The following is a 15282-nucleotide window of genomic DNA, read 5'->3' as shown; positions in this document are numbered from 1 at the left end:
CTCACAGGAAATCTCATGCTTTACACAAAGTGCTAAAAATACGACTTACAGTGAAAACGTGCACATACAATAGACATTGTACGCTGTAAGAGAGCCGTTGACCGTTTGGCAAACTGTAAATTCCATAGATAAATGTCAAGACAGACCAGTTTTGACTTTATGATTTATATCTTTAACCCTTTAACTCTCACCACACTTGAGCTCACACTTGAAAATGGTTTATGATATAGGCTCCTGTGCAGTTTGTCAGTTCAGGTTTAGGCAAAAAAAGAAATTAAATATAATAAATGAATAAGTAAGCAAGCAAGCAAGCAATTAAAGCAAGCAAGTAAATAAATAAATACCGAAAAACGTTTCACTTGTGAGGATGGTAATATTTAAGAGGTTTAATGTTCGTGTTGAAGTCTTGACTACATTACAACATGGAGTTTAGATATAAAACGTTACATTATAATTTTTTTAATGAAGCCGAACAGTGTAACAAATACAAACAATTTATATAGGCTATTCTAATTTTTGTTATTTCTTATTTTCCGATTTTCACATTCAAATATAAATAAATAAATAAATAAATAAATAAATAAATAAATAAATAAATAAATAATATCCATTTCTAATCAACCCAGGGCATGCAGGCTTAAGCTGTAAATTCGTGGGCAGGAATAATGTCTTCTTCCCTTGAAATAGGCGTCAAGAAAAGCAATGCCAAGTAACAAATGTAAAAAAAAATTAGGAGGAGATATAAACAATATCACAGGAGTACATACGGGTTTGTATAATTCGCATAGCTTTTAGATTTTTTTGAAGGTAATATGGACTCAGTATAATGCTTTACCTCATTTTAAATGCAATAAAACTTGTATTTCTACCTGAAAATTTACATTTATGAAAAATCTGGTCATTAAAATAAGAAGTAGCCTAAATAAACACTGTATGGGTCTTTTTGTCTGTTTTTCAAAATTCTTAAAATAATATCTTCCCAATGTAAACCAATGTTTTCGTCAATATTGACAGCAATAGAGTCAATTACATTTCTCAATTTACATTTCGCCATAAATGACACATAAGGGCAATGCCAAAATAAATGAACAGCGCTCTCTGGCAAAGCTACACCTTAACTTACATCTATAGCTTTAAAAAAAATTAAGTTAAATAACGTTTGGCCGGATATATTCTGTGAACTAAACCAAAAATCTGTTGACGATTCTAATTAGCACAGGTGTGTGTTCTGACGTCACACTTAGGTGTGGGTGGTTTGGTCCACTGCAGACTGCAGCGAGACGCTCCTCCTCATCATCTCAAGCAGAGAGAACAATCGACTGTTCAAATCCTGAATGTTGCTGATTCCTGGCAGAAGCGTGCAGCACAAAAACATTGTAAGTTCGTAAACCGTTGTTGAAAAAAGTTTACTCTCAGCACAGCCCTTCGAATGATCCCAGCCTTTTGAATGTGTGGTAAAATAATAATTCAAACGACTCACGGTAGATTTAATGCAGTGGCGTACATAGAGCGAAGATAATGTATTAAAACTTAGTTTTAAAACTGTTTCTGTTTTCGTATTAAGAAAAAAAGCGGCCATTCGGAAAACTACAATGCACCTGTTATTTAAAATATGATAATTAGGCTACACACAGAAAACTATAATAAACGGATTAGATCCTAAAACAAATCACTGCACAAAATCCACTCATGCAGGCACCCACGTGAAAAACCTACAACCCCGCCGTCCAAACAACTTTTTTAGCCTTTAATGAATATTTTTTACAACGAAAAAAATGCGCGGAATATCTTTTTTTATTCCCTAGAGCAATAAAATAACTGAATTGCAAACTAATCAGATTATTAATCGTAAAATGAACAAATGCAGACATTTAAAATGATATTTTAGGAAATGTTAATATTTTAAGGATAATGGGGCATATTTGTGGTCAAACAAATTCAAGGCAGAACCAGTTTATGCATTGTGCAATATTCCGGTCATTTGTTGTACAGTTTGTTTAACAGGTTGTATGGTGTGTCGAAGCACACATATTAGTCTTTGGCTGTCAGCAGTGTGTGTACGTTTCATCCAGTTGTCATGGTTGTCTTCATGTACGCCCCACCCTCGCCTGACTGTATTTGACTTTGAAATCTGCAGCATGACAGCATGCTCTTCCATGTCCGATATTTTCACTCTCATTTTTCAGATCAATTTATCAAGTGAATTCGGACACACAGCCCAGCTGATACGGCAATAATGCGAATCCGTCAGAGCTCAAATTTCTTTCTTCTTGGGGTGACTGCTGGCTTGACACTGACTGGGTATGTACGGCTTTTTACAAATCTTAAAAGACTTAAACTTTGATAATTGAATGTTAAGTGAATGTTATATTCAAGGCAGAAGCAGTAGACATTTTTTTTGACGTTTTATTAAAATATTAACAGATGTTTGTCATCTGGTTGGGAACTCATAGGTGTAATAGCTGAATCGTTTAGCTGTTTGCATGAGGTGGAAGATTGTTAGTTATGAACAGATACTTGGTGGTTAAATTTTTACTCAAAGTAATGCATTTTTATGTACAAAGCGCTGTAACCTTCAACGGTCCATAAAACCAGTTCTGTGGGTTAAATCCCTTTCAAATGAGAGGTATATTGTTGAAGCTAAAATGAAGTATTGCACAGAGAACCAATGAATCTGATGTTTGTTTGCTTCAATCCCTAAGACCCATTTCAAAAGACTTTTATGCGTGTGTGTTTGTCAGGAACTCCTATTTACATTCAATGACTAAACCTTTTGTAAAATGAGTTACAACTATATTCTGTGAAACCAGGCATTATATAGTATTAAAAAAATATTAAAACCCAATTTAACAATTTTGTACACATTCACCCACACACACTAAATTCATTGTGTATTTTTTTTATATATATCTACTGCTGGATTAGCTTTTTGTGCTTTAGTCAGTAAGTCTTTTTCTTTGTCTGCTCTTCTGTATTGCATAACTGTGTCCTGATTTATCTGAGCTGACTAGTTTATATGGACATCAATAATTGCCCTAATCTGAATAAGACAATAATATGATTAAGGTGTTTACAAGAGCTGTTTTTTTATGTTCCTTTCATCGTCCCATTTAACATGTTAAAGCACATAGTTCGATTAACATTATTGCATCACCCTACTATCCACATTTTATCTGACGTTTTATGCAATTCCGGGTGTTTCATTTTTAGTTTGTCGACTTTAACTGCAGTTTGGCACTTTCGCTTTCATTCAGGAACATTTCATGCATGCCCCCCATGACAAATGAGGTATTGGATGTGAGTATAAACTGCTGGAAGAGTGTTGTTTAATGGAATTTTATTCCGCGCATCGTATGGGGGAGAAAAAAAAACTCTGCATTTCATGGTGCAGGTGACTGTGGTCCTTCACTGGGTGCAAAGAATAGTGTCACACAGGCAGTGTGTGTATAAACTATCCTGTCCAAAACAATACGGTGAAAAATCTGCATGATGATATTAGTTTAGGGTGTTTACATGTCTGTACTCTACTTCAATAATGCGACTAAAATTGGCATACTCACGTCTTCATTTAATTTCTGTTTAATTCAATTATGACCTTAATCTGATTAAATTATTTGTAATTTGTCGTTATTTACATGGTCAACTCTTAATCAGAGTACTGTCTTAATTGTATTAAAATCGGATTGTTGGTGTCCATGTAAACATACTCTGTGATATAGAAATGCTATGGATTAAGTTTAGCCTTTTCATTAAAAAAAAAAAAAAATATATATATATATATATATATATATATATATATATATATATTATAGCTAAACACACAATACTAAGATTGAATGAAAGATTTGTGGAAAGATCCGGTTGGCTGTTTGATTTGCTGGACCAGCCTGAAGCATCATTTATGATTGTTTTTGTTGTTGGATTTAGTGGTATTTTATTGAGACATGGATTTAATACTTGCCCCATGTAGGAATATATAGGTTGTTCTTAAAATATAGTTTGTGCATCTCAGGGTGGTGTACAAATATGAATAAAAAGATACAACATGAACATACTTTTAAAACATAACTCCTCCTCCTTTTTAAAAGCGTTTGAGCATCCATATGCATTTCCAAAATGATCTGAGCTTATGGGATTATTATGTTTTGTTTTTCAGGCTGATTTTTTTTGGCTACACCACTATATGGTTCAGGTAAGAAGACCATCTATATACATAATTCTTGTTTATGTGGATATGTTCAGGGTTTTACTGAAATGTAAGTTTTGTAAAGGCTTTATTCCAACACAATTAAAATTATCCCAACAATATTCTCAGCACCAATAGGGCTTCACAATATATTGTTAGCAAGGGGTGAGGGAATTTTAGCATCAATATCGCAATGTGTGCATCCACAATAGTCACAGTTTTTAAACGACACTTTATTTCATCATATACAAAACATAATTACTGTTTAAGATTCTTAAATTCAACATCATCACACATAATGGCCAACTTTGTTGATAATTAATGTTGTTTAGGATTCTTACAGTCATCATCATGCATAATAGCCAACTTTGTTGATAATTAATGTTGCCAAAGGTCATTTGCTGTATGATTGCCTAATTAATGATTGGCATGATGGTCTTGAACTCTATAATCTTTCAACTTTTAACATAAAACAGGTATCTGTTGGCCTGTAATAGCCAGATAATGTAATATTTCAAATTTCTCTTGACAATCATCAGCATCAGCTGTGCATAAACAAGGATCCAGCCAATATGTTGTATACTGTACATTGCTTCAATGATATTTGTACAAGGATCAGTTGATTTGTACAAATGTTTGCTTAAAAAATATATATGTATTATGTAATATCTTGGCAACCTAATCACATGTTAACCAAATTGAGTTATCAGATACTGTTCATCAAAATTCATGTTTCCTACTACAAATATACAGTTGAAGTCAGAATTATTAGCCCCCCTGAATTGTTAGACCGCTTGTTTATTTTTTTTCCCAACTTCTGTTTGACGGTGAGCAGATTTTTTCAACACATTTCTAAACATAATAGTTTTAATAACTCATTTCTGATAACTGATTTATTTTATCATTACCATGAAGACAGTAAATATTATTTGACTAGATGTTTTTCAAGACACTTCTATACAGCCTAAAGTGACATTTAAATGCTTAACTAGGTTAATTAGGTTAACTAGGCAGGTTAGGGTAATTAGGCAAGTTATTGTATAAGGATAGATTGTTCTGTAGACTATTGAGAAAAAATATAGTTCAAAGGGCCTAATAATTTTGTCCCTAAAATGGTGTTTAAAAAATTAAATCATGCTTTTATTCTTGCAGAAATAAAACAAATAAGACTTTGTCCAGAAGAAAAAAACATTATCAGACATACTGTGAAAATTGCCTTGCTCTGTTAAACATAATTTGGAAAATGTTTAAAAAAGAAGAAAAAAAATTCAAAGGGGGCTAATAATTCTGACTTCAACTGTACATGTACATACATTTTTTTTATAAAAGATACACCAGTCCACCTCTAATTTAATGTCACTTGTTAGTGGATAATATTTGTTTCATAAAATTCCCACACCCTTGCTGTTCTGCAATGCAAGAAACATTTTTTTTTTTTTTGCAAAAACACTCACCAGATTTATTTTCACATCTTAGCTACTTCCCTTGTTTTGCATGAATTTGGGTCCCACATACAAACATTCTCACTCACATAATACGGATGCTAACTAACCCTTCCTCCACGGGCATATATTTACTTTTGATATTGGTGGGACCTAATTTAAATCTCAATCTTATTTTTTTATAATCAACGTGGAGGCCAAAATCGAAAAAGATTGTTGATTATTTACACAGCCATGGTTACTATTATAGTGGCCAACTTGACTTCAAATGACTTACACTTTTCTTTGAAATGTAGCTCATTATGTCCTCATCTCAATAGGGTAAATCCACACAGACTTTTAATTTCAGTCAGCCAGCCCCAGAGCTCCTTCTTAATTGTCATCCCACACAAAATCGCAGCATTTAAGATAAACAAGAAGCACTGCATTAAATTATATTTTACTGCACCATGTGTTTAAAATATGGAAATGAATTTTACCCCAGTATTTTCAATGGAATTTCTGTGCTCTTCTGCTGCTAATGACGAAGCTAGTGATTACACTAAGAGTTTTTGTCTCTTTTTACTCTTTAACAACCAAATGGATGCCTATTTAACGGATTATATTTGAATTACACTACAAGGTCCACACTGTAAAAGAAACCTTATGAAATTTAAAATAGTTCACATAAAGCTGTCACCGGAGGTTCATCATTGCCTGAAAAACACTAGCTGTGCATATAGCCCATTGAGTCTTGCACAGTAAAAATATCCTTGCAGTTTTGGCATTTGTACATTTAAATTAATGAGAGTTGACTGAGCATTATTATTTTATTTTGGAGGCAATTAAATTATTGATGAGGACATTTCAGTAATTAGTAGATATTGGTAGGGCCCAATTTGAAATTCAATAACAAAATTATCAGTATTCACACTGGCGTGTAAGGGAAAAATAAAATATAGGCTATTACAATTTAATACTTAGGGCGATTTCAATAAATTTTATTTACTTATTTACTTTTTTGTAGTATGAAAATTTTACAGAAAAGGTGAAACATTTATGCCTTTTAGAAGGTCTATTTCTAAACACCATTTTGTTTAGAAGGAATGATGTGGAGAGTGTGTCAAGACAGCAAGTTGATGTTTTCAAAAGTTCATACAATCTCTTCCAATATTTAACTGTCAATTTCATTGAAATCAGATATAATGTCTGATTTCTTACATTTTAATTGAGCCTGTGTTATGTCAGCTCATCTTTGCTGATTGGATAAGCTGATTGCCTTCCTGATAATGTTGATCTTATCAGTGCAGAAATGAGCAAACTCAATAGGATTGCTTTCAGAGAGAAATTAACTTGTTTAAGTGTTGCACGAGTTATACGGTTTAAAAAGAAAGTTGCCTAGCAATGTTTAGTTCCACCCTGAAAGCATGGATACTGTCTTTATAAATGTATTAATAGACTACAACTTTCGTCTTTCTTCACATGTGCTCCACTTTCAGTATTTATGCTCTGCTGTTGAGATTCTCCAAGGTGTTTTTTTTTTTTTTGTCTCCCAGTCTTCTTTATGACTTTAACAGGAGTAATCAGCAGACTCTGCAGATATGCTTTGTGTCATTGATATGACCTTACAGTGTTCTTATTTAGGCATCTTTTTCTGAGTACTCTATAAAGATAAAGACAGTGTAAATATTATTTCCTTTGGGGTGAATAACATTTCATTCACACTAAAATTCCTGTGAAATCAAAATAAAGTTTTTTTGTTTTTTTAAGATAGAAGTTTTTAGTAGAATATCTATAAGCTAGTGTGCTCTAAAACTGTGACAATTTGCATTTAGAAGATATAAACATCCAAAGCTTTGATAATTCTACCTAAATGTTTGTGACATCACATTTAGCCAACGTTTTTTGACATCACCTCATAATTCAGGTTCTCATCAAAACTCCTGTTTTTAACCAATTATGTTCACATAAAGCTGTATTTTAAAGCAGACAAACGTTAAGTCTGACTCCGCATTAGTAGCATTATAGACTGTGGTTGTCATATGTTAGGGAATAACAGTTAAAAACAAGGACCCAGAATGTTGGACACAGACCAGGAGTCAGAGATACAATTAAATAAAGAACTTTATTGAAGAAAATAGTTTGTAGTTTTTTTTGTTTTTGTTTTTTGCTGAAGCCAGCTTCAACCCTCACACAGTTTGTAAGCCACTCTGTGTACAACAACTATTAGAAAGTCACTGACCACATCAAACGTTTAAAGATGCATATAAAGATTGTGGTTGGTCGAAACAGATAAACTTGGACAATCTCAACATGTACATAACATGTACACTTAGGTCAGGCATAATATTTTTGAGGTGAGATTCAGCTTCGGTCTTCTAGTCTTCCTCGATAAATACACATACACACGAATGCTACTTCAAGGATGTCTAGTTTAATTAAGTATGCTATTAGTATAGTTCACACTATATATTCAGTTTTAATACAACTTAAAACACAACAAACTTAGTTTCAATTTTATATTGGTGTTGCAGTTCTCACGGTCCCTCAGCATTCCACATTTGAGGTCCTAATGACCTCTTGTGCTGGCCTGGTAACCCTGAGAAATCAAAGAACTTCGCATACAGAAAGAGCAATGACACTCATATTTTTCCAGTTTTACTCTAAAGAGGGATGACATAAGGGTCATCATATAATCTAGTCACTTAAACAGATTAAGCACTACTATTAATCATATCACAGAAATAATATATCCTAATCCATCTTGGAGTATCATATGGATGCCAAATCCTTCACATGAATCTGATGCACTCGAGTTAAATAACTCTGAATGGAAAATAAACAGACTAAACAGAATTGTCTGTTTTTTTTTTTTTTAAGGAGGAGAAGCTACTCTGTCCAGCCCTGTCTTTCTGGTTTAGTTAAGGTTAAGTCAAACATTGAATAAATTTTTTATAAGTAAATCTAGAGTGTGTGGTTGTGGGTGGTCCCTATACAGGTAAAGTCACATCAAAATCTGTCGTAATTATTTTAAAGCATTGATTTCTGCATTATCAGTGTGAATATTAAAATCCACAGCAATAGTGAAACTGTCAAATTCAGAGGTTATTATTGATAGAAGCTAGTAAATGTTTCTGAGTCCTGTAGATAATGATCAGCAATAATCGTGGAGCACCCTTTAGTAATATACTCAAACATTCGATCTTTCATTTTGTGTTTGGCTTAGTCTCTTAATTAATCTGGAGTCGCCACAGCGGAATGAACTGCCAACTTAACCCGCCCATGTGTTTTATGCAGCGGATGCCCATCCAGCTGCAACCCATCACTGTGAAACACTCATACACACTCATTTACACTCATTCACACACATACACTACTGACAATTTTAGCTTACCCAATTCACCTGTACTTCATGTCTTTGGACTTGTGGGATAAACTGGAGCACCCGGAGGAAACCCACACCAACACGGGGAGAACATGCAAACTCCACAGAAATGCCAACTGACCCAGTCGAGGCTCGAACCAGTGACCTACTTGCTCTAAGGGCAAACTACTGCACCACCGCATCGTCTAACTCAAACATTCAAAGGACAAATGGTCATCAAGTAATGCATTCTTATGCAGATAGAGCAGCAATGCCTCCACCTCTCTTTCCGGCTCTGCAGACATCATAAAATAAAGTTAAAGTTTGGAGGGGCTGATTCATTGAAGACTGCTGCACTACTGTCATCTATCCAAGTTTCATATACAAGCATAAAATCCAAGCAACTTGTATTGATAATATCATTGACTAGAAGTGACTTATTTTTATGTGAATGGATGTTTAAAGGTGCTAACTTAACAGTTTCAGTTATTGTCCCTGCTGTAGTCTCTGATTTACATTTAATAGGCATCAGTTTTAGATTGCTTTGCTACATGGCTTGAAAAAGCCTCAGATTTTCTATCACATATTAAAACAGAGATGTAGGCTCAAAGAAAGCCACAGGCAAACTGGGTTCTGCCTGTTCTGTAAACATTTGGTTAAGTTATTGTTATTAAAGCAGGCACTGACACGCGTCACTGAAAGCTCTAATAGTTGCTTTACAAATCATAAAGCTCTGGTTATCTGTGTACAGTTCCTCTACCTAGGCTGAGATTTCAATGGTGATTTTCAATTTTACAGCTAAGAATGTAAACGTTTGTGTAGATTTATATATTTAATTTTTGCATAAAAGTGTTTTTTTGGTTTGCAGAAGTCAACAAATGGACAACTTTGGGTGAGTACTCATTTAATCCATGCCCAAAGAAGCCATTGTTTGAAGCAGTGTTTCTCAGCCACGTTCCTGAAGGGCCACCAGCTCTGTACATTTTCAATATCTCCTTAACCAAATACACCTGATTTAGATCACCAGCCTATCCTCAGTATTAGTAGATACAGAAAGACCTGTAATGTTTGTGACAGACAAATAAAACATCTAAAACATGCTGTGTTGGTGGTCCTCCAGGAACGTGGTTGAGAAACTCTGATTTAGAGGGTTTATTGTTGTTTTTTTAAATGGATATTTATAACAATTATTTTATTGAGAAAATACATCAGGACCAACAAAAATATATATTGATGTTGATCTAATTATATAATTTGTCAACCAAGCAATACTATTGTGATTAGCAGAATGGTTGAGACAGAGAGACACATTGGCACAGTAATACAGATGTAATGCTCAAACTGTAGGTCAGTGGTATAGGTAACCATGTGGCTCTTTGATCAAAAATACGTGGCCCTCCAGCTGTCTTCCTTCAATAATATTTTACCATTTAAAAAAAAATCGAACCATCACTAGAAATATGTTTCCTATCGAAAATACAAATACAATTCCCTCTTTTTGTAATTGTGTTTTTAGAGCAAAATAAGAACTCTGTTAACAATAAAAAGACGTTCTTCATTCATGCACTTGCTCAACATGTGATGCTTAATATTTGTTTATTTTTAAGTTGTGCATAGACATAAATTAAGGTGTTGTTTAAACCTGTATTATTTATAGTAGTAATACCGTTGCAAATGCATTTTGAAGAGGCATTTTGAGATAAATATACATCCAAATGGCTCTTTAAAAAAAAAAAATGTGTTTGCTAAAAAAATCAGAAATGGTTCTTTGTTCAAAAAAGGTTCCCGCCCTCTGCTGTAGGTGAACATTTCTAAATGCCTTTACGATGGCTTTGAATGTGGCACAACCATTCAAAATACAATGTTTGATCCGTTCAAGATCTGGCAAAATATAGTGTGTAATACCCTATATTGATTTTATTCTGCAATGCAGAAGTGTGCTCATTTTTGCTATTTTGTTTTAGAACTTCCAATTCAGTTGCCTATGGGAGAATTGACTATAAATGGCAGAAAATGTGTGTTCATGACTATACATAAAAGGTAGAATAATATATTAAGAAAATATCTGTTTGCAACATCAAGCAGCATAACAAGTTGTTTTTAATGCCCAAATCGTTGGAAGTGAAAAAGACGGAAGTCGAGATATTACAAAATATTCCAATTGAAGCACCAACTGGTATGTGAAAATAAGGTCAATAACAACAGAATATAAACTGTTGAAAATAGTCTATTTTACTACTACATTTCTTTACTTTGTTGCTCAGTACCACTGTTTGATTGTAATAGAATGAATGATTTTGTGTCTCTAATACAGTCGGACGGATGTTGTTACTTTGACACCATGGCTGGCCCCAGTTGTTTGGACGGGAACCTTTGACTCCAAACTGATTGACTCTATCTACAAACATCAAAACATCACTGTAGCGACCACAGTCTTCGCCCTGGGAAAGTAATGCATTTACAAACTGTACATTTCAAAATCTCTGATATAATTTTATTTAGTATTCATTTAGTGAAGATGAATTTTCAGTCATCATTACTACACTTTTCAATGCCACATGTTCCTGTTGGTGCTCAAGAAACATTGTTTTATAGTATTTCTTTTAATATAACTTATTTTATTTTAATATAAGTTTTGATTTATTTTCCCCTTACTTCTAATCAAGATGTTATGTGGTCCAATTTGGTGATTCTATGTGAATTTTAGCCTTAGTGTCCAGTTCTTAGCCAACAGAAGTGCTCTTTTACTGATGAAGCTAATCTGCTTCAAGGTTTGACATGTTGTGTGTTCATAAATATTCCCCTGACCTCAGTTGTAACAAGTGGTTATTTTTAAGTTACTGTTGCTTTTTTCTATTAGCTTAAACCAGTCTGGTCATTCTCCTCTGACTGTTGGTCTTAATGAGCCAATTTTTACTCTACTTTAAGAACTGCTGTATATTTGTGACCAAGGATCACAAAACCAGTCATAGGTGTCAATTTTCAGATGTTGAGATTTATACATAATCTGAATAATTAAAGGTGCTGTATTTGTTTTTGACTCTTCTAAAGCATAAAAATACCATAATATGTATGCAGATATATACACATGCTAAGTGAACATTCTTGTTTATCTCAAAAACAATGCTGAAGTCAGTAATTCTTGCTGAAAATATCAGTTTTGTGCTGGAACGCTGTCTTTGTTTTGGTTCTTTTAACCCACCCACTGGCACTTTAGCCAATTATATTTCAGCGGGCCAGGTTGTCTTGTTAGAAAGCCACATATTTCATTCATTCACTCAAAGGCTTTCAAAGCATGCGTACATAACCAAAATGCGACTTCCGGTGGACAGTAGCAGACTCCGAAATGAGACCCATACTTGGAGTGCTACATAAGGTTATTAATTATCAAATATTACGAACGTAAACATTAGTTGAGCAGGCAGAACGACAGAAATTTAAACACAGCCATTCAGAAGCACAGAATATCCACTGACTTGAGAAATTGTATGTTTTATAATCTAGTTAAAATATATTAAACCTATTTAGCATTATTAAATGTAGATGCTGAATCACTGATATGTGTTGCAGTTCTAAAGTTCAGTTTCAAACGGTTTATTTTCAAGATCTGAGGTTAACTATCTGCTGCTGCTTTCAGTATTATGGCAGTAAATGTAATGTAAAATGGCATTCAAACTCGCATTGTTAGCATGTAACACTGACTGAAGCACATGAGGTGTACCTAAGGTGATCATTAACATAATACAATTCTAACTCAAGGTGTTGTTGAATAAAACTTTTTTTAATATGGAAAATATTCATTCTATCACGTGCCATTGCTTTTATTTAGAACACTCACTCCTGTTGGTTCTCAGCTTTCTGTAGATGTATGGTTTGTTGGGATATGCAAACATCTGACTGAGATGCAACTATTTGAATGTCTAAAATCTGAAAGTTAAAAAAATCGAAATATTGAGAATCTCTGATCGCCTTATAAAGTTGTCCAAATTACATTCTTAACGAAGCATATTTCTTTATTTATATATATATATATATATATATATATATATATATATATATATATATATATATATATTAGGGGTTTCCACCTTTATTTGATAGGACAGTGGAGTTGAGACAGGAATGCATAGGGAGCAGTGAGAGAGGGGAAGGAACGGCAAAGGACCTCGAGCCAGGAATTGAACTTGGGTTGCCGTGAGCATCTCAGTACTATATGCCAGCGCACTTTACCCCTTGGTTATTGGCACCAACAACAAGTCATATTTTTACTAAATGTCTTCATGTAACATGACATTTACTTTAATATTCTTATTTTTAAGTTTTTTTGACATAAAATAAAAATCAATCATTTTGACTCGTACAGTGTATTTTTGATTATTCTAAGGCACCTAAATTATCATTCTGATGCTCACTTTGGACAGTTGAACAGGTGTACCTAATAAGAGAGTGCAAATGGGTCAGTAGTATACATGTATACAATCATGCACAAAATGAGTTTTTAATATCTATTCTTCTCATTTTTTTTGTCAGATACACGCGTTTTCTCAAAGATTTTCTGGAGTCAGCGGAGGAGCATTACTTTGATGGATTTCGAGTCCATTATTACCTGTTCACGGATCAGCCTGAAGCAGTTCCTGAAGTAAAGATGGGTGAAAACCATCGTTTGACAGTCAGAAAGGTCCCAAGTTTGGACCGATGGCAGGACATCAGTATGGGCAGGATGGAGATACTGGAAAAACTAATAGCGGATGAACTGATGCATGAAGCCAACTATATATTCTGCCTTGACGTGGATACAAAGTTCTATGGCAGCTGGGGATCAGAGACTTTGGGTAATCTGGTAGGTGTCATTCACCCTTGGTTTTTTGATTATCCAAGGGAATCATTTACATACGAGCGAAGACCAGAGTCTAAAGCATTCATTGCGATTGGGGAAGGTGATTATTATTACACTGCTGCCGCATTTGGTGGCACATTAGAGGAAATACATCGTCTCACCAAAACCTGCCGTGAGCAGCTGAACGCTGATCATGAAAACTCCATTGAGGCAATATGGCATGAGGAGTCTCACTTGAACAAGTATTTCCTTTACAACAAACCCACTAAGCTGCTGTCACCTGAGTATCTGTGGCGGGACATCAACATAAGTGCAGGACAAATAAGAATTGTTCGCTTCTCTCATGTGGCTAAAAACAATGCAGAGGTTCGTCCAAACTTGTAGCATATTTCAGGCTGTTTACATCCACGTCAGGAGGTTCATGTTTCTCACAAAAGCATCACCTTAATCATTTTGAGACACAAACTGGTCAAATCAATCATGATTGTGTTTTTTAATTGTCTGTTTACATTTAAATCTTGCATACATTACTGAATATGTCTGATATCTGAATTCATCTAAAACTTACTAAATGCTGATTAATAGTGTCATGACGAATTTCAAATTTATGACTAAGTCAGATGAGCCATGTGGATAATATGTTAAAATATAATGTTGTGTAAATAATGTGAGCTGTGAATGAGTAGTATTTAATGATATTTAAAGCAATCACTGCCAATCTTAAATTAAGTGATATGTTATGTCAAAATACAGATATGCGTATAATATTTATTTGACAATTATTATTTGCTTTACTAAAAAAAATGTGCATATTAAAAAAACAACACTAACGCAAGAAACAAATAACAATAAATATTTATATTGTCTTTTTGTAAGCATGAACTATGGTTTTATGCTTTCAACTAGGTTTTGGGTTGTAATTTTAAGATGTAATTAAAATTCATTTACCTCCATCAAAAAAATTAATAAATGAAACCACTTTAATGGTAAATGCAGACTGTGGTTGAATGTACAACTGTTACAGATTGCATTTCTTAAACCATTGTATTTTTGTCAGTTTAGATACGGTACATTTAGGAAAATGTTATACTTGAAATAGAAAAAATACAATGTCTTGGTTTGAGCATGCATTTAACAACATTTACATTCACTCAGTACACTGTAAGCTGGAGGTTTACCTCATTATACATGTTGTGTTTGTAAATTTTGCACTGAAATATTTGTACCATGTGTACCAAACGTAAACCACTTTCTTAAAATGAAATAAATTGTATGGAAATATGTAAATCGTCTATTTGTCTAATTTTGTTTAAACATTGTACTTAAAAATAACCAACATCAAATGTAATAGAAGTATAGACATTTTATAAAGCAAGAAAACTAATCACTAAATCATAAACTAAGAAAACAGTCTATTTATAACTTCTAATTAATAAATCATTAGTCATTTTTCCAAGTACTAATTAATAACTGA

The 15282-nt window shown here is 33.7% G+C and overlaps 1 protein-coding gene across 1 annotated transcript; it reads left to right on the top strand.

Annotated features, from left to right (window-relative positions):
• The first annotated feature begins 1295 nt into the window (after positions 1-1295).
• Positions 1296-14812, top strand: gbgt1l1 (globoside alpha-1,3-N-acetylgalactosaminyltransferase 1, like 1). The gene is given in 6 exon segments (NM_200329.1): positions 1296-1376; positions 2187-2301; positions 4157-4192; positions 9840-9863; positions 11286-11420; positions 13502-14812. Coding segments are annotated over 5 exon segments (951 nt in total). The 5' UTR covers positions 1296-1376; positions 2187-2236; the 3' UTR covers positions 14193-14812.
• Positions 14813-15282: the final 470 nt, after the last annotated feature.

Source organism: Danio rerio, chromosome 5, assembly GCF_052040795.2.
Source record: "Danio rerio strain M-AB ecotype USA chromosome 5, GRCz13ab, whole genome shotgun sequence".
NCBI classification, from domain to species: domain Eukaryota; kingdom Metazoa; phylum Chordata; class Actinopteri; order Cypriniformes; family Danionidae; genus Danio; species Danio rerio.
The sequence above is the reverse complement of the archived record's forward strand: the minus strand, read 5'-3'. Positions and strand labels throughout refer to the sequence as shown.